This window comes from Perca fluviatilis, chromosome 21 (assembly GCF_010015445.1).
Source record: "Perca fluviatilis chromosome 21, GENO_Pfluv_1.0, whole genome shotgun sequence".
Lineage (NCBI taxonomy): Eukaryota > Metazoa > Chordata > Actinopteri > Perciformes > Percidae > Perca > Perca fluviatilis.
The window spans coordinates 11,230,792-11,249,882 of NC_053132.1; the positions used below are offsets into that span (position 1 = coordinate 11,230,792).

The following is a 19,091-nucleotide window of genomic DNA, read 5'->3' on the forward strand; positions in this document are numbered from 1 at the left end:
CACATGTAGGAAGCCCAAAGGGAACGCAGACTCCCAGTTTTAAAAATACATATCCCCATAATGTATATTTGTCTTCTGTTTAGGCTCCAGATGCAGAGAGACTGAAAGCGGAGAGGAAAAGGGTTCGAACAATTCAGAGTTCACCAGCAGTGAAATAGACGTTTGTGTGAAGAGCCACCCACTGACTAGGGCGGGCCTACAAAGAGAAACACTGTGATATTCAGACCTGGGACACATCATTGTTATGATTACCCTGATCTCTAACCTAATTTGCCTCCATGTCTTGGTTCTCTAGGAGAAGCAGAGAAAACACTTGTCAATGTCTGCCTGTGATCCCTGCTCCTTCTTATCCGACAAAACAACTGTCTCACTGAACAACGTACCATGAGACAGGGAGGCCCAGAGGACGAGTGGGCGGATATAGGAGGAACTAGGGTGCATGTTGCTCAATTATCATCACCATGTGTAGCTAGCACTGTATTTCAAATACTTGTGGTGCATTAATGAAAGAGCTTGTTAACAGCTCCAGAGTAAATCACAACCACTTCCTTTTAAATCACAGTTTGTGGATTTGGAGGGTCAAAGCTGAAAATGGGTCCTACATAGATGGCATTGTAATCCAAAATACTAGCTCCACTTCTGTAAAAACACCAAATAGCTCTTCATAGTTGAAACTCTGCTGGCATCAAAGCAGACAAATTATGATAAACAAATATCCCTTCATTGTAAGTGAATGGTGTGGATAGGTCTCTGGCTGAGCACAAAAAAGGCTTTGCAGTGTTTAGAGAAGTGTGATTGTCAACAGTGTGCTTTGCCCGTGGGGCAACATATTGTATGACCAAATGCTGCAATGATTAGCAACATACAGAATTGCTTAGTTTGGGGAATTCATGAAAAGCTTACGCATTAAACCAAAGAAAGAAAGCATGTATTTTGAGATATGACTTGTTTCTATTGATACATAACACCCTGCTACTCAGTGAAAATGCTTCACAGTTCTTATAGATTATATCTCCAGAGATGAAGGTCAGTGTGACAAAGTCATGGTGTGTTTTGCATGTGTTTTCTAACATGGATGAATCAATCCAATCTCCCCAAGAGGACCAGGCCTATTATATTATCTACTCAAAATGATTATTGATGACTATGATTCATTGTCTGACAGAAAATATCTTTCGTGATGACAATATAAACAGGGCGGAAGTGACCATCTAACTTGTTTAAAGAGCATAATAACATTAATCAAATGCCAAGCACTTTTCAGTTATGAGATATGAGGATTTCATTGGAGAGTTGACATCTGGAACAACAGCTTTTAACAGTATTATAAAAAATGAAACGCCCTATTAATCAAACAGTGTCATTACAGCAGCCATAATAATCTGCCCTCTATAAAATGAATAGATTAATAGCAGACAATTACAGACAAGTCTTTATAAGTAAATATGTAGTCTCACATTGCCACACATAGTAATCACAATCGTCTTTGGCGGCGCTAAGCTCCCAATTGCAGCGACAGTGGCTCTGCAAAATAGTCTCAGAACTTGTTTTTCGGTGAAACAGCTGGATAACGTTACATGGTTAAACGTTATTTGCTCTTACTAATGTATTGCTGTATGTACTTGGTCCACAGCAATCCCGACCTAACGGTCCTGAAACGTTGGCAGAATGGCTCTCCATCTATCATTGCTAAAGAAATATTTCTGGTAGGGCTGCACAATATATTAGGTTTTTTTTTAATCGTGATCGCAATATCAAAGACTGCAACATCTTGCATAATAGGCCTATCAATACCAGTCTCAGCTTTAAAACTCATCTACTTAAGGCTTTACTTAATCCTATAAGTTTTTTTTCTGTTGGGCTTCATCACTATTGTTTCCAATCAGCAGCCTGTCGGAAATATGAGAAAGCTGAATACTGCATGTAAAAGTTTAAAGTGCTCATATTATGCTTTTTGGCTTTTTCCCTTTCCGTCATTGTGTTATACATCTTTTTTGTGCACGTTATAGGTTTACAAAGTGAAAAAGCCCAAAGTCCACCCCAAAGGGACTTAACATCTTCCAGAGAAAACACTGTTCATAAACTGCTCCAAACAGCTCTATTGTAGTCCAGCCTTTACTTCAGTGACAAACGTGCATCACTTTGTAACACACGTTATAAACACACATTATAATGCTCGCCTAGCTGCTAGCATGGCACTCCATCATGCTCTGCAACTGACAAGCTAGCAGTACTTACTGAGCATGTGCGACTCCCATGCAACAGAAGCGAGATGCCTCACTCTGTAGCTAAAACAGAGAGCTCAACACACAGGGTGAAAAGAGGAGCTGCAGCAATATGCAGTACAACAAAAATATGGTGTTTTCTGAAAATTAAACCACAAACTTATTCTGGTACAACCTCTAAATACAATTATGAACCTGAATATAAGCATAATATGAGCACTTTAAATGACGTGCATCACTGTGGGCTAACCGTCTAAACATTATATATTTCTGCTTATCCTTCCATCTAAGGTCTTTGTGTTTTGTTTTATCTAAACCATATCCTCACCTCTTTTTCCCCCCAAACAGAATTGTGAAATACCATCACATAACAGCAGCTGAAATTACATCCTTAAACACTGACAGGAATTCAATAAGATGAAGCATGTTCAAGGTCCATCCCCTCATTTTATTCCAACATATTGCAAGATCAATGCAGCCTTTAACCTTGGTCATTTATAGCAGCTCTGATTATCATCCCATACATTAGCGCTTTCTGCTGCTCGCCTGAGCCTTACATACCTATCAGCATGCAGGTCATGTCAGCTGAGCTAACCCCTGACTGTGGGCTCACTGCAGCCTCCAACTGTGCTCATTTAGGCACATTTACACAGTCAAAAAAAGGCCTCAACACTATGAAGCTTCCCAAAGAGTCAGAAGATAAAAAGGTGCTTTTGATGAAATAGACCTGAACTCGCTCTTCAGGCCACATCCTTTTCAGCGCAACACAAAAAGTGACAATGCAAACATTGAATTAATGCTTGTCTCTGTCACTTCAGGCCTTTGTGATGCGATCAGCACACTTTTAATTATTACAAGCCTCAGGAATACTGATGTTAAAAGGAACCTTGGAGCAGATAAGACTTTGAATGAATAAGATAGGAGTGATGCGGACTACTTTGTGCAGTGCAAACAACTGGTGGTGTGTAAAATTGTTTCTCTGTATTTACTTGACACAACAATCAAATCAAATAAGCCATCCTTTTGAATAAGCCTATTGTACTTGTGTGAAAATGTTTATTGGAGTTACTCCAGGGCCTTCAAACTGCATCATGTTACTAAGAACACAATGAAAATATTGAAGGGCTGACATGATGATCACACACACACACAACTCCCTGTGTAGCAGCCTTGAAAGAATGAATAGGAAATGGGCTGCTTTAGTAAGCATCCATTATTCATTAAGCACTGTACTCCTCCATGTCAACAACCTCTGTAGTGACACAGTCAAACCATTATTTCATCTTTCACTCACTCGTTGCTTCACTCTGTCTAATGCAGTCACACCCAACTTTCATATATGATCAGCTGCCAGTTTCTTAAGAGCCTGTAAACTCTAAACCATCCAACAAAACACTTTATAATCCAGCTGTATTTGATGTCACTGTTTAAAGAACATGATCCGAAACTGATGTTTCTGCAAAGGCAGGAGCCTACGGTGTAAGCTGCAGCTGGTCATCGTGGCATTTTGTGGAGGCGCAAGAGAAAAATCACTGCATGTGAGATATATTGCACACAACAAACAAATCTGACAAGACTGGATGGGACCTTGATGCGTCTCCAACCAGGCTTTATAGTTTATGGTGCTGCAGAAATGAGGGAAGATAATCACTCTTTCTATATGCACCATCACCATGTGAGACACAGCACTCACCTGTTGCTTTTGGAATCATTAAATGTTTGCAAGCAAGTACATTGAAGTTCCATGTTTAAGAGAAATGTTTTAGAGGGTCAATAAACCACAAAATTGTCCCATGTGATTTTTTTTATAAAAAAAAATATGAATCGATTTTTGGAATTCTATGAATCGATTTTTGGAATTCTATGAATCGATTTTGAATCGATAGAGCTTGAATCGCGATTCAAATGTGAATCGATTTTTTTGCACACCCCTATTAACCATGCATGTACAATAAGCCTCAGTTTCACACTATTTGCGTCATCTTTTAACCCCAGAGACATGATTGTAAACATCAAGCTATCGAGGAATGTGTGGGTGTGACGTCTTATGTGCATATAAGATGAGAAGGGAACAGCCTTCAAGGGAAAATCCACAATAGCTGAATATTTCTTTTCCTGACTGTTAAAGCGATATCAAGTATGTTCTCAGCTTGTGAGTTGCCCATTGTTTTCCACAGAAAACCTATTATTTGTTTATCCTAGTTGTTCATTCAGATTAAATAAAGTGGACTGAAACATGTTTTAAGCCAGAGCTGGAGATGTTTGCTTTCACTTTCGTTAAAATCAGGCCACATAGCACAGGGATTTAATCTCTTCTGGGCTCCACCCTGCTTTCTCTCAGCAGGTCACCAAATTAGGTTGCCATATTTTGGCCTAAAAAAAAAAAAAAAAAAGAATGTTAGAGCTCAATGGAATATGAGTTATCATGTTAAAATCACAACTGTCAACATGCTGCCCCCACCAGCAGCTGGGTAAAGTATGGGACCATGTGACTATAATAAAACATTTTTGGCAGTCTGCTGCCTTTTTGGCTATTTCTACAAGCTAAAACGACCAGACAAAAACATTCAGACCTTGAAGGTTTTCAACAATGTGTTTCCCCCTCTTTGGACACTCATAAAACAACTGCAAGGTCACCAGCTCAATCTCCAAAAATGTGTCTTGTAAGAGCTTTGTGGTGTACTTTGTAATGTGCTCATGTACTGACAGTAATACAATAGAGAAACTATTTGTTGCCTGGAGAAAAGAATACTCCCATATTACTACTGGGCAGCTGTTGTGGAGTGACATCATGCAGTACGTCCCTGGGCCATATTCTCTTATTCAAACCAGAAGGGCTTGACCTAGTGGTTCCCAACCTGGGGTTCAGGATCCCCTGAGGGGTCCCAAGATAAATCTGATGGGTCACAAGATGACTACAGTGACAAAGACTTTTCTCTGGTTCTGCACTTGTCTTGCAAAACTCTGGACACTTTGACCTATTCAGGGTTCCGTTTCAGGAGTCTAACCCTGAATTCGGAGTTGATTTAACCTGAGATGGGAAACTGAGTTTTGGTTCCAGAACAGTTGATTTGAGTTGGTTCAATCAACTCAGGTACCCTTTTACACCAAGGCAGAGCTGGTGCTGGTTACAAAACAGAAAACCAAGCCAGAGCCTAGTTTCAAATCGGTTCTTTGTTTTTCGACCACCAAAGCACCAGCTCCGAACCAGTAAAAGTGGTTATAGTGTATTTTTTTTTAAAAGATAATTTGTTGGGGCTTTTCCCTTTATTGTAGTTTGTTCAAAGAAAATCCCGCACACTGACCATTACACTAGCAAAAATGTATTTAGAAAAATACAACGTTTCGGAGGAAGGTCTGAGACCGAAACGTTGTATTTTTCTAAATAAATTTTTGCTAGTGTAATGGTCAGTGTGCAGGATTTTCTTTGAACAAATTTTGATCTTCTACCTTTGATCATATCTTACGCACCTGCCCGACAAAAGAGGAGTGCAAAAAAGTTTTCTTACGTTGCCCTTTATTGTAGTGACAGTGGATACACATGAAAGGGGGAGAGAGATGGGGGATGATACGCAGCAAAGGGCCGCAGGTCGGATTTGAACCCGGGCCGCTGCAGGACTCAGCCTACATGGGGCGAACACTCTTACTGGGTGAGCTACTATGTGGATTTACTAATATGCTCCTCATCATCAATGTTAAAAACTGCCATTCGCAAAAAAACCTATAGGACACAAAGAATCTGCTGGGATGTAAGAGCATGTCCTCGATGTGTAACGTTAATGAGGACGGATAAAGTTATGTAGGCTACATAACTGATAGACTGGGAAGAAAAGCGATACCGCTCAAAAAGGTAGTTATCTGGAAATGAAAATAAATCTATAGTCGAGGCCTCAATATCACCTGCCGACGTATGTTTAACTCCCTGCAAAGTAATACAGCTTCTTCATCCACAGGATAGTAGAAAAAAAGGACATGCTATGTTCGAGGAAAAAACTTTTATTCTGCCTAACAAAGTTATCAAACCAACTGGTTTTTTTTTTTATTCATGCAGATGACAAAACTGCGCTAAAATGAGCCTGATACAGACTGAATGAATGGATGAGGAAATGAAAGAGCGCTGTGTCAGAGGGAGGAGACGGAGAGAAACTCAAGGTTTATTGAAGAAAACCTGCTCCCGACCTGGTTAGGTTCACAGGCTCAGTTACCATAGTAACTGGCTCTGAGGTTAAGATACCTCTCTTTCTGAAACGGGCTGGAGTAACCCCTCTCTCTTAGGATTGATTAACCTCCCTGTCTGAAACAGAAAACCCAGAGTTTCCCTCATCTCAGGGTCAACAAACTCAGTTTTCACTAAACCTGCTTTCTGAAACGGACCTCAGGCTCCTAGTGAAACAGGTAGACACAGAAATCTCTCATTGGTTGAACTGTTCACAATCCAGGGCCACGTTAAAGCCATAACCTGGTCACAAGCATTTCCTTTCCTCATCATTCCCTGGATTTAAATTGACAACAGTGGCCAACAATAAATACAACAGAATATAATCCGTTTCCAATTCAAACTCCAATATTGCAATCGAATGTCGCGTTTAGTCCAAACAGTCCAAAACCCCAAATATTCAATTCACTATAATGTTAGAAAAGCAGCAAATTCTCACATTTGACCCTAAGTCATAAAATGTTTGTCCTTTTATCTTGAAAAATGACTTGAATCAATCAACAAAATATTTTCTGATTACATTTCTTTCCATCGACTAATCAATTACCGACTAATTGTTGTAGCTCTAGTTGACTCAATACAGAAAGGTTTTGTAAGGGTTGTAGCGCTTCTTTGGAATGGCAGATTTAATTTTAACTTCTCAAAATATTATCTCTCTTTTGTGAATCATGTGCTCGGCCCTGCGGTTATCTCAGAGGAGCAACTTACAATGCCTCCTTTAAGCAGATGGTGGATGAGTTCTGACGCATCTGAAAAGCAAGAAGCCTTGATCTCTGTCCAGCTGTTTCGCTGCTGCTGTGGCCCAGCTGAGTCTTAAACACAACGAATAGAAAACAAACAGAAATCTGCACCGCTTGAGTTTGTACATATACAGCATCAATCACTAGCCACAGCGTTATCTCACATGCCTTCGCCATCACGTGCATCAGTAGTGCTGGCCCTGGGTGTAACACAGATCGAGGGGGGGGATGTGTGTGTGTGTGGGCTGCAGGTAGCTGAGAGTATAGAGTGTCCTTGCCCGGGCCATGTGTTAGGCCTCCTCGGACAGAGATACACCTTCTCAGTGTCACTGAGGTCCCACCTCTCCGTGAGGCTGCGGGGCTTTCCTGATCCTATCCTCCAAACAGGAAGCAATACACCGCTCACATGCTCTGTTTCTGCTTTCCCTGGTTTTGCAGTCACTTTTGCTATTCTGGCCTTGTTTCCAAGCATAGTTTGTTAAAATACAATGTCACATCTAATACAAGCTTTACAAACACCCCCAACAACCCCTCCCATTAATTATTAGTTTGTTTTAAATCCATTTGCCTGGTTAAGTGAGGGTTAATTTTTTCTCACTCTGCGTGAACATGTTTTATCATTACTAAATCATTTAAACGTGTTGTCAAAATCCAGAGGATGACTGCAGGGTTTGTATTCTGTATTTCTAGTATTCTGTAGTACTAGCCACAAGCACAAACAAGCCTACGGTTGCAGCATACCGCATCTTAATGTGCTTTAACAAGCTTCCACTGAGGCAAGCAGAAAAATAACAGGTTGGGTACAAATGCTGTTTGCATCAAAAGTAGGATCTTACTGTGACAATTCCCTTGTCTTATTCACGAACCGCTCTCCAAGGCGGACGGTTTCTGCCGGCACATATCTGACAAGTTCTGGGTCACACCAGGCTCATCCCTAATTGTCATAACTTTATACCAATTAGTTCCTTCTACGCCTATTTTGGGATTAAAAGCGCACCTTTAAGCAGAGTGTACTATGTGTTAATGTGGATGTAGCCTCAGACAGCGCACGGCACAGCGTGGAGTCTCACAGCTCAAAGTTAGAGTGTTTCCAAGACTTAGAGAGAGGTGGCGGAGAGATAGAGGGTGGGCGAGCTGCAGGGATTTAGCTGTTAGAAACTCCAGGTAAGCGCAACTCATTCCTCTCCACCTCGCAGCGGATTTCATTAATCACCACATCTGTTCGTTTCGCACAGCACACACCCACGCTCAAATAACATGCACTTTACAAGCATTCCAACATGCATTTTTACAGTTCTAACTATAGCCAACAAAACTACAAAAGAACATCTTGGCAGTGTGTTAAATAGCAATGAAATGCAGGTTGAAAATAGCTACTGTAATTATAAACCGGTCGCGTTTCTTTGCATTTTATTCAGACTTAGACATTATACAAACAACATGCCTTCTCCCAGGGAAATACATAATTGCACACAAAATAGAGCTGATATTCAACTGGAGCCAAATATGAATTCTATCAAGATGAAAGCTGACTCAATCTGCAGACAGCACTCAGCAGTTAAATGTTATTTCTTCCTGCTTCCTTCCACAGTCTCATTTGTCTTGGTGAGCACTGACTATTTGTTTATTTCAATGCATCCTCATTAGCTTTTGCCACAGTAATTGCCATTCTTCCCAGGGTCTATACTGTATAATTGAAATGGAAGTCACACTGAAAAATCACAGGCAGACACAGACAGTCTAGACAGTAAAATCAAGGTAAATGAGGATACATCTTGTGACTGCTACGAATATGAAACTGAAAGACTGTTTAATTCAGTCAGGACTGTAATGATAAATCTGGAAAAAGGTTTTTTAAATGTGTCACATGTAGTTGATTGTCGGCTAAAGTCTGGTTGCGGGTTCCGTTAAATAAAAGCGCTGTGTTTGCTTTCTTGGCACGTTCAATAGGTTTGGTCTGAGTATTAAAGTTACAGTAGACTGAAGAGACGTCAGGTTTCTCTGAAACAGTGGTCTTTTATGGAAATAACAACTGGACATCACAGCAACCAGTGAAACATTTCAGTGATGGTACCATATGGACAGTGAGGTGATGATCTCGCAACCCTTAAAATGAGATGAGAGTAATTTGTTATTGTCAGGAGTGACAGAAGTTAAACTTTCCCTATTCAAATTGCCTTCTTTTTCTCATTTATTTTGATCCTAGAGACAGCCTTGCTGCAGTACCTGTCCCTGTCAGACAGACTACAAGATGCATTAAAGTAATTTAGCAGCATCTCTCTGACATTGATGAACTCAGCACATTGTCCAGCCATGTTGCCATGTTATACATACACTAACAGCGCAGCATTTAACTCACAAAATCTGTATACACAGGTCCTGTTAGCACCACAAATGACAAAAGTATGCAGAATATTTTCACTATGAGTGCGTTTGTTTCATAAGGAGTCTTTTTCAGGAATATAATATGTCAAAGTCCCAAAGTTCTATTGTTAATGGTTTGTGAAGCACAATCTTGATAGTGTCTTGGTATATTTAACTTTTCATTTACATGGTCTGATTAGACAAATGTCAGACTTGGTTTATCTCCCCTTCCCTTTAGCCAGCACCCTACTATGGACAATCTGCTCCAATGATGCTGATGTGTTGCTGACCCTGATCCCTGACCTCCCCCAGGGAGATTGATATCATGTCCAGTGATTATTGTATTGCATACCAAGACTTAATTAAAATCTGTGCAGCCAACACGTTTAGAAACCAAAACAAGTCAACATCTCAAGACATAACTCAAAAATCTTGAAGAGCCCTCCTAACAAGTCTTAGCAGATCCATCCATGATAATCTGAAGAACCAATAGCCTCTGTTCACAGACATGTTGAAACTGGCTCAACCGCAGCCCACCAACACAAACAGTGAGTCACCAAATATGAAGAAAAGATTGATAATCTCCATTGTGATGAATCCAAAAGAAAAAGAAAATAAAGACCACGAAATGAGAACAGAAACTCCAAACGAGTGTTCCATTAAACCAAATTGACACACCGGGTTGACTGGAAGTCGCTGCAGGTTGTCAAACAGAGAGAGAGAGAACCCATGATTTAAGGACACGCAAAACCACTTTCGGAATGTATTCACTGAACGAGGAACGAATAATGCATTCACTGCCACATTAAAGCTGAAAACGCACCTGAAATGGACGAAAAATCAGCCGTGCGCTGCTGTGACGGACAGGTAACACGGCGTTTTGAGTGACCGAAAAATGACTAAAAATGTGGCGTGTTCCGCGCCAATAAATAAGATGCAAAAACGGCGCGATGACATGAATGAATCTTATCACTCACCTTGATGGCACCGACATTAAATCCTAAGCGTAGATTGTGTTGGAAAAGGCGAGGCGACGCTTCAGTGTTGCCGCCTGTCACCGCGAAGGAGGAGTTTGTGTTTACTCCAACATAACAACTGGCTGTCAGCGTGCACACGGCTCCTCTCCCGGTCTGACGGAGAAAGGGAGCCACGGTCTGGCCACACACTTTATTACAACATGTGTGCTTTCTTGTGGGTTTGTCCAGTTTGTCCCAGAGTCTTTAAAAATGTTTAACACTTTGGGTCATTATTGGTCAAAAACCACACTGATAATTATTGCGGAGTGTATTATAATGAGTTTGGGATTTAGGTTTTATATAATAGTTACATCATTATTTGTAATGTCATGTAACCTGGCTTCTTTATTATCTCTGCCTAAAATAATATAAATATGTATGTATATATAGGCAATAAATAGCCTTTGTATTACAAACATGTATGAAAGAACTGAATATAACCCTGCACTAACATTATGAACTTTTTGCTAATTACACCCAAACATACTGTGTAATAAAAGATATATGGTATACATTTAGCAAACGCATAAATACATTTATTACCAAGAACCAGGAAGTCCCGAAGGTTTATAGCTCCATTAATGTCTTGTCTTCATTTTGTGCCAATAAATCAACGGCACCAACTAGGTGGCTTACAGTGTAAAATGACAGTTATACAGGCCAGAGGTCAGTTATACAGGCCAGAGGTCAGTTTTCTCTGTTTACCGAACATATCCTCAGTTTTCTGTGAAACGATACCAACCCCTATCATAGCTTTAGTGATGACACATACATATGATAAAATAATCATTCCTTTTCCAGTAACTCTTTTTTTTTAGTGACACAGGTAAATAATTAATCTGCATCATGTTTTATGACCCTACAATTTCAAGAACAGGACTTTGGTTCCAAGACTGTGAACATGGTTCCCTTACACCAGAAGGTGTGTGTAGGCACTGAACAACAGGAACTAGAAATATCAATTGTCTTTTTATAAAGCAGCTTTTATTTGTCCTGAAGCTGCTTTGTTCAGTTTTAGTTGTGTATCCATCCTTGGCCCTTCAGAAAATATTCCACAACCCTCACTCTAGATATAATTTACTCTGCAGTCTGAGCCCAGACATGACACAATTATTAAACTGTGGAGGAAATTGATGTCATACCATGACAACCAGCTCTGTGTTTTCCTTTCAAACCAAAGGTCACTGCCATAATCAAGAGATTTTATGACCAGCAGTCAACTCCACCCAGGAAGGTAACTCATACACAGAATCTTTAGAGGATCAGAGGGTCCTAAGCTGCTTCAGAGGCTTCATCAGTGCGTTAGTGAAGAGACGCTGGGATTTAGATTTAACTAGTGCAACTGGAATACAGCGATAATGCCTTCCACTAAGAAGACTCTGCATTTTATGTGCAGTGCGCTGGCTACTGCCTTATCTGTTGGGGTGATGGGGTACTGCATGTCAACACAGTGGGCTACAATGACCATGGAGTGCACACAAATTGGAAGTAGCTTCTCCGATGGAACTGCTGTGATCACTTTGGAGCTTTTTGTTGGGATTTTAAACAGAAACTTTTGCCCGTCGTTTGGAGGCCAGAATTCTTTTCAAGGTAAATTTCACAGGCTCTCTAAGGGCCAGTTCACCGGAAGATAGTTTTCTCACTTACATACCTCTAAAATCTACACTCATAGTTTTGGTTTTATTTCCCCTGGTCTTTCTAGAAGCAGTGTCCCTGTTACTGTTACTATGGATAATCAAAAGAACACACCATAAACGTTTTTTGTATAGGAATGATTTATTTTGTCAAAAGTAATTTCAAAGGAAGCTCTTTACAGAGAGGTATCAGAAAAAAAAAAAAAAAAATATATATATATATATATATATATATATATATATTTTTTTTTTTTTTGAGCTGGCCCTTTAAAACAAGATATAATTACTGTGGACATACATAAATACTGCACATTATCACCAGAGTTGACATTAATGTAACAACTGGATAACATCTTTCTTTCTTGCTGTCTATAATATTGTATAATGCATGTAAGCTCTACTAAATTACATAACCATAACATGCTTGTACTGTGTGTGTGTGTGTGTGTGTGTGTGTGTGTGTGTGTGTGTGTGTGTGTGTGTGTGTGTGTGTGTGTGTGTGTGTGTGTGTGTAGTGATCCCTAAGTTGGTAGAAACAGGAGTTACCTCTGTAGTTCTCCACGCTTTGGTTTTGTGCCTGTTGGCCCTGTGTCTGCTGTTTTCTGCCTGCAGCATCCTTATCTCCCTCTACAACAGTGTCAGCAACCCTTATGAAACCTACATGGGGCCTGTTGGTGTCTACGTCTGCAGCGCGCTCAGCGGTAAGTCTCACAAATGCACTTGGGAGTGGAATTGCCAATAAAAATCAGCATATTTTTTGCATTGCACTGATAAAGATATTTAAATGGTGGTTGGGGTATCATTTCTTCTGTCTTTCTCTTGCAGCATGTTTGTCAGTTGTGGTCCTCATAATATTTGTGGTGAACGTCAATGTGACTAGCATGGCAGAGGATTTGGTAAAGAAGTTTTCCCCAGATGCGGACCTAAGGAACAAATCTTCAGAGATGAAGCTAGGATATTACCTGGTCATCCTTTATACATTGCTCTCTCTTCTTGCCATTGCTTTGATCTACATGTACGACCACGCAGCCTATACACACAGGAGAGAACAGCAGAGGCCTACGGAGGATGCACCTAAGGAGATAATGATGTATTAGTGGCCTGCAATGGAGTCAGTTTTCTGTGACATTGATAAATCGCTCATCAAGACTTTCTGCAGTAACTTATACTGTAATGGAGAATTACAGACAGAAATCATCAGCTATACATACACCCAATGGCATTATTTAATGTGTTATGTGTCTAAAACTATATTTTGCATGAAACAAGTGAATGTAAATAAACAAATGCATTTTGTTTTAAATAATGGCTTTTTTATTGTAGCCAATTTGGAATCAGTATTTTTGTCATGTAATGCTCCAGATTTACTGAAAGAATGGACAATGGGCTAATAAACAAGTATAAAGCATATGTAGTTGATAAGTAAATTATATTTTTGTGAAAAATCTAAAGGTTACATTAAATAAAAGAGGTGGAGAAATGTGGGATAAGGGATACTGAGATTAATTGATCTCTGCTGCCCTCTATCTCTGGACAAAGTAAATGCGTAAGTACGTCTGGTACCAACTTTAAAGTTAACACCGACCCATGAAACAGGAGTACAAGAGAAAAGAATTTAGCTGATTTCCTTTTGTTTGTCTTTTTTAATCATGAGTGATTTCTGTAAAATCTCTATCTAAAGAAAGACAGAATGCAAAGTAAAATATCTTTACAGGCATTCCCATGACTGGAAACTTGGGACAGACCAGTCGCTCCCAACCTTTTTGTCAGACGTAAGCCCACAGTTCTTTCTCTATTATTTTAATGGGCTTTTTCCACCTTTATTGATAGGACAGCTAGGTGAGAAAGGGGAAAGAGAGGGGGAAGATATGTAGGAAATCGTCACAGGTCGGATTCGAACCCTTTACCTCTGCGTCGAGGCATAAACCTCTCAGTATATGTGTGCCTACTCTACCCACTGAGCCAACCCGGCCACTAATCCCAGAGTTCTGTCAGATGTATCGCTTCACAACACCATCTGCCCTGTTCCAAATGTGTCAACTTGAGTTGATTTCAAATTGGATGTTATTGCACTATTAAATATATAAATTTAAATTTGTTATGATGTTAACACTGTCAGTGTTTAGGTTTGGTCAGGTTTGCATTTGTACTACTACTAGCTGGAAGCTGTACGTTTTTTTGAATTATTTTTTGGGGCTTTTCCCTTTATTACATAGATACAGTGGATAGGCACGAAAGGGAGAGAGAGATGGGGGATGGCATGCAGCAAAGGGCAACAGGTTGGATTGGAACCCACGCCACTGCACGACTCAGCTCCTGTATGTTAAAAACCATTTACTTTTAGATATATCCATTAGCCTTATGCTAATTGTAATAAATAAATAGTTGAAATACTTCAACTTTAACTATTTTAACTAGTTATCTAGTACATTTCAATTTTGTCTGTGTATTAATTAATTTTGCTTTAGCATTTATCCATTACTTTTGGCTTGAACTATTTTGACTGTTTAACCATTGCCGTTAGCTAGCTAACTTCAACCTTTCATTCATTACTTGAAGCCCTCCATTTTAAAGGCACGCTATGCAAGATTTGTACCTTAATATAACAGCTTCGAAGTCATTTCGATGGTATATTGGCTGTGTATATTCCACCCGACGCCAATGTAAACACGGCGCTCTCTCTCCTGCTGGACACCATAAATGAACAGCAGCGGGCCCAACGCGATGGTGTTCACATAATCGCAGGAGAATTTAATAAGACCAACTTGAAGACTGTACTCCCGACATTTTATCAACATGTCAAGTAAACTTGCTTGCGTTCTATGTTGTATGTTGTTGCGCTTGCTTGTTGTATGTCAGTTTTTACCACCACCTGCCTATACTTGGTATCACATTGCACTTTTCTTCTTTTTTTGCACTTCTGGTTATGCGCAAACTGCATTTCGTTGTCTTTGTACTTGTACTCCGCACAATGACAATAAAGTTGAATCTAATCTAATCTAATTCACGAAGTTGTTGATTTATCCATTGTTGATAATCAGACCAGTCCTACAGGGGGGAGGGGATCAGGCCGTGAGTGCAGAGACAGCTCTGCGTGAGTGGTATTTACGACAGTAACGTTAAATACAAGTACTCCACAGCGACTCTAGGGGTAGCTGTTTGACAAAAACGGAAACTGCATAGTATGCCTTTAATGATTTTATCAAGGGGGTAAGCCTCTCCCCGGAACGCGTAGCTCCAATGGCGCCATTTTGATGCTACCAAGTCATCACCTCCCGTTAGCATTCCATTGACTGCCATTCATTTTGGCGCGACTGCCATTCATTTTGGCGCCACTTTGACAGCAAATAACTTTACATCTGAAGCGTTTAAAGACTCTATTGTCCATTGTTTATTTCTAAAGAAACGCGACAATGTATAAAAGCCTCCATTACCTTTTATCTCACGTTATACGTTTTTGTAAAAATAGGCTAACGATTGTGTCATAACCACGCGACTTACTGTCGCAGAGTAGAGGAATTACCGTATAGTACAGGAGAAGCTCGCAGGCAGTTTCGACTTACATTCGCTGTTAAAGTTTAATTACTAACGTTAACTAGCATTTTAGTTAGAAATAATTAGCCTGTGCCTATGTTATCTCCTTACATATACCTACGCTCTCCGTCTCTGTAAGATTGGGAATGATTGAGATTTCTCTTGGCACAGCTACCAGAAGACTTACAACTTTCAGACAGGTTGCTCACATCACATCTACGTCTTCGAGCTCAGTTGGAGGCTGCGCAGTAACGCTCAGCCATCACCGGAAAAGTGCTTCTAATATCCTTCACTGGTCTCCGTCCAGAGCAACGGGATCTGCTAGTCCAGTGTCTATGGATTTTATCCATTACTTTTTAGCTAACTGTTAGACACAGACATTTGATTTTTTTCAAATGAGTTGATCTACTCTACAATTTTTCCACATAGGCTACTGTATCCACTGGCAACTGCAGAAGTACCTCCTGGGGTAGTACCCTCTGAATCAATGACACACTACTTTACTTACCTTCATCCATTCATGTTTCACGATAGAAGCAGTGCTTATAAGTTGAGGCCTTTAAACTCCATTTGAAGATGATGCATTGCCTCCTAAATGTATCCACTTCCATGGGAGATAAACTTGCAAAAGCCTTGATGAGAGATAAATAATTATTACATATCAGTTTAATTCATTTCAAAGGATAAAAAAATAAATAAAATGCTGACATATACAGTGATCAAAACAAAGCTTGCTGATTCAGTAGAAGCTGAGATAGATCATGCTGAGAGTCTGTGTCTATTGTCTCCTGGATCTTCAGACGCTCTCACAGCTGTGATTCACATGACTGTGTTGACATGAGAGCAGGGACGAGGTGTCCTCTTACCATTTCCCGTGTCCCATCACTCAGGGCCTAAAGTCTGTTTGGACATGCCCTTTCCAGCACCTCTCAGCCCCGCAACGCCTTCTACCTGCCTTCAAAAGAACCACTCTTCCTTCAAGTCTCACACTTCAAGGGACCTGTGGAAAGATGCAGCAATCTGCTTTGCGGTCGTCGGTGTGAATCTGTATTATATTTCTAAGGATGCATGCTTTCTGCAATGAATCAAAAGCATTTCAGGCAGAGTAGAAAATCCACCATCCCTTCTGAGGTGCAAAAGTTTCAACCATGTGCTTATTCAGAGTCTAGTTCTATTCATTAATCCACAACTCTTTTTTTCAGTCTACTAAATGGATTGAATTACAATGATCAATATTCAAATTTTAACATTTATTTTCTCACCTGTCACCAAGCTACTCCTGCCAAAATATTCATGATGTAACCCTTCAGCTGTGACCAGGACTCAGTGTGAAGCCAGGGCAGGTTGTATTCTCCAGAGGAGGCCACGTCAAAGCCTGTTTCAGCGCAAAATCGCCTGCTGGGAAATTGATAAGCTCCTTACAACACAGCACAAAACTGTCAGCCATTAGAGACCCTCTGTTTTTATTTTTCAGCCTTTGAAATTCATCATTGACCCAGTCTGAACAAAATACTACAACTTGACTTCACTTGATTTTTAAGAATAATTCTTTCCACAGTCACATATGCAGTATGTATCATTGTTCTTTAGTTATGATAAGAAATAAAATGCTTCTCATAGACATGGCAAGGCATTCAAAATTGATGTAGGATCTCTTGAACATCCGCCTGTTTAACAGCTGCTGAAGGAGATATTTAACTATATATATTACTGATCTTATCCTGTGTGCACTGAGGTGTGGAATAGCTATTGAGAGATCCCTCTTGTGGTTTGCTGTGCAAACATTGATTGAAAAAAAAAATATCAGAGATGGGCAGTAATCTCTTCCTCTCTGCATACTCTGTCTATTGACTCACCAGAATGGATAAACCAGAGATTAAGCAGAAGCCCTGACCACTCACTATGTGATAGGATTAAAGCAGAAACTTTTGTACCTGTGAAACCTTATGCTCCCAGGTCCCGCATTACAGAGGCCTGTGAAACAGACACCCCCAGCTGCAGGGCAGGAGGGGGGCTGGGGAGAACACATTTAGCCACGTAGAGTCTACTCTGGTGGGGCATAGTAGGTTGGGGGAAGGGGTCAGGTCTTATTTAACCTTTGGGAGTTAGTTTCACACTGACAACAATGTGACAACTGAGAGGTATAGGTAGATGTATAAATGCAAGGGTGAGGGAATGTATAACACTTGTTTTAACACTTTCACAAACACCTTAAAAATACCTATAAATACACCCAGTCTTATACATGAAATAAAAATACACAGGTGCCAAGACATTCAGAACATTCTTCAGAGAAAATACTTTAGCCTTTTAACCTGAAAAGCCCAATCATGCCCCAAAGCCTTTTTATTTGATGTCCCTATCAGTACAGAGTGACCTTTTCCCTCCACAGTGGCAGTAAGATAGGTGTGTCCCTCTCACATTTTCCTACGAGGTAATGAACATTTATGGCACTGCTGCTTGACGTCACGACTTAGCAACAGCTGTGATAAAGTACATTACACATTTTACACACTACACACATCACACTTACTCCTCTATACTACATACCATTCTTAATGGATGTATGTATTTGACATACTTCTTCTCCATGCACTCTATTGTTTTTTATGTCTTTTTAATGGATTTTCTTTACACCTATTGGCTCACAGCTGATTAACATATACATGCACAAAAGGGCAAACATTTTATTTTTAAAAGTAAATAAAATTTAAAAAGAAGTCTCAATTAAGTCTTGCTGATTGTTTGATGTGTCTTCAAATTTTGTATTATCTCCTTTATATTTTACTGTATTACTATTTATTTTTATTTTATCTATTTTCTCAGTCAATGGAGAAGGCAACCCTACATTTCACTGCACATTGTACATGTATGATTTTGTATATGACAAATAAAATTTGAACAAGGGAAAGGGAGGATTTACAGGGAACAGGTATAAGAGAATAACACCAAGTGATAAACTGTACCTCGCTGTACTTGTGAGGTGCTTTCACACTCGACCTGACTGTGTGATATTGGAAGGCAGGCAGGTTACTTACTTATCTCCGTCATTAATCTTAATTTGTCAGTGAAGGCTGAGGTGAAGGCGGAGGGAAGGAGGAGGAGAAGGAGGGCTAAAAGGTAATTGCACCCCTGCTGCTCCATTATGGTGTCATTCCACTGTTAACAGAAGATAAGATCTTCTCTAAATCACCTCAAGCCAATTCTCCACTTTACCTGGCTGGGACAGAGAGACAGAGAAAAAGACCCAGCCTGGTTTCACAGCCCATGATGGAGACAAACTGAACTAATCAGTCTGTACAAAATCTTTCTTTCTTTCTCGACCAATCTGTATGTGTGGTAAAAGAAAATGTACGTCCGAT

The 19,091-nt window shown here is 40.0% G+C and overlaps 2 protein-coding genes and 1 long non-coding RNA gene across 7 annotated transcripts in view; 1 reads left to right on the forward strand and 2 right to left on the reverse strand.

Moving 5' to 3' along the window:
* The window catches only part of ptprea (protein tyrosine phosphatase receptor type Ea), a 58,073-nt gene extending 47,444 nt beyond the window's left edge, over positions 1-10,629 (reverse strand). For 2 of the 5 annotated variants that reach the window (XM_039788261.1, XM_039788257.1), the window contains exon 1: positions 10,523-10,629. The gene's annotated coding sequence lies outside the window, so the exon portion shown is untranslated. Of the gene's footprint in view, positions 1-10,368; positions 10,473-10,522 lie in introns of those variants that run through there. The other 3 variants (XM_039788263.1, XM_039788262.1, XM_039788258.1) reach the window with 2 other exon arrangements.
* Positions 10,630-11,807: 1,178 nt separating this feature from the next.
* LOC120550580 (clarin-3) lies at positions 11,808-13,605 on the forward strand. Its single transcript, XM_039787174.1, has 3 exons — positions 11,808-12,151; positions 12,711-12,896; positions 13,021-13,605. Exons 1-3 carry the CDS (start codon positions 11,920-11,922, stop codon positions 13,290-13,292), a joined length of 690 nt encoding a protein of 229 aa, XP_039643108.1. The 5' UTR covers positions 11,808-11,919; the 3' UTR covers positions 13,293-13,605.
* A 2,641-nt stretch (positions 13,606-16,246) lies between these two features.
* LOC120550582 overlaps positions 16,247-19,091 on the reverse strand; it is a 33,129-nt gene continuing 30,284 nt past the window's right edge. The window contains exons 2-4 of the long non-coding RNA XR_005637756.1: positions 16,992-17,127; positions 16,596-16,729; positions 16,247-16,361 (exon numbers count right to left, since the gene is read on the reverse strand). This is a non-coding gene — a long non-coding RNA (uncharacterized LOC120550582). The remainder of the gene's footprint in view (positions 16,362-16,595; positions 16,730-16,991; positions 17,128-19,091) is intronic.

Bases quoted from the DNA above. Each gene is read 5' to 3' on its own strand.
- LOC120550580 (XM_039787174.1), top strand. From the start codon at position 11,920: ATGCCTTCCACTAAGAAGACTCTGCATTTTATGTGCAGTGCGCTGGCT. The intron at 12,152-12,710 runs GTAAATTTCACA...GTGTGTGTGTAG, and splicing joins AGGCCAGAATTCTTTTCAAG to TGATCCCTAAGTTGGTAGAA. The intron at 12,897-13,020 runs GTAAGTCTCACA...TTTCTCTTGCAG, and splicing joins CGTCTGCAGCGCGCTCAGCG to CATGTTTGTCAGTTGTGGTC.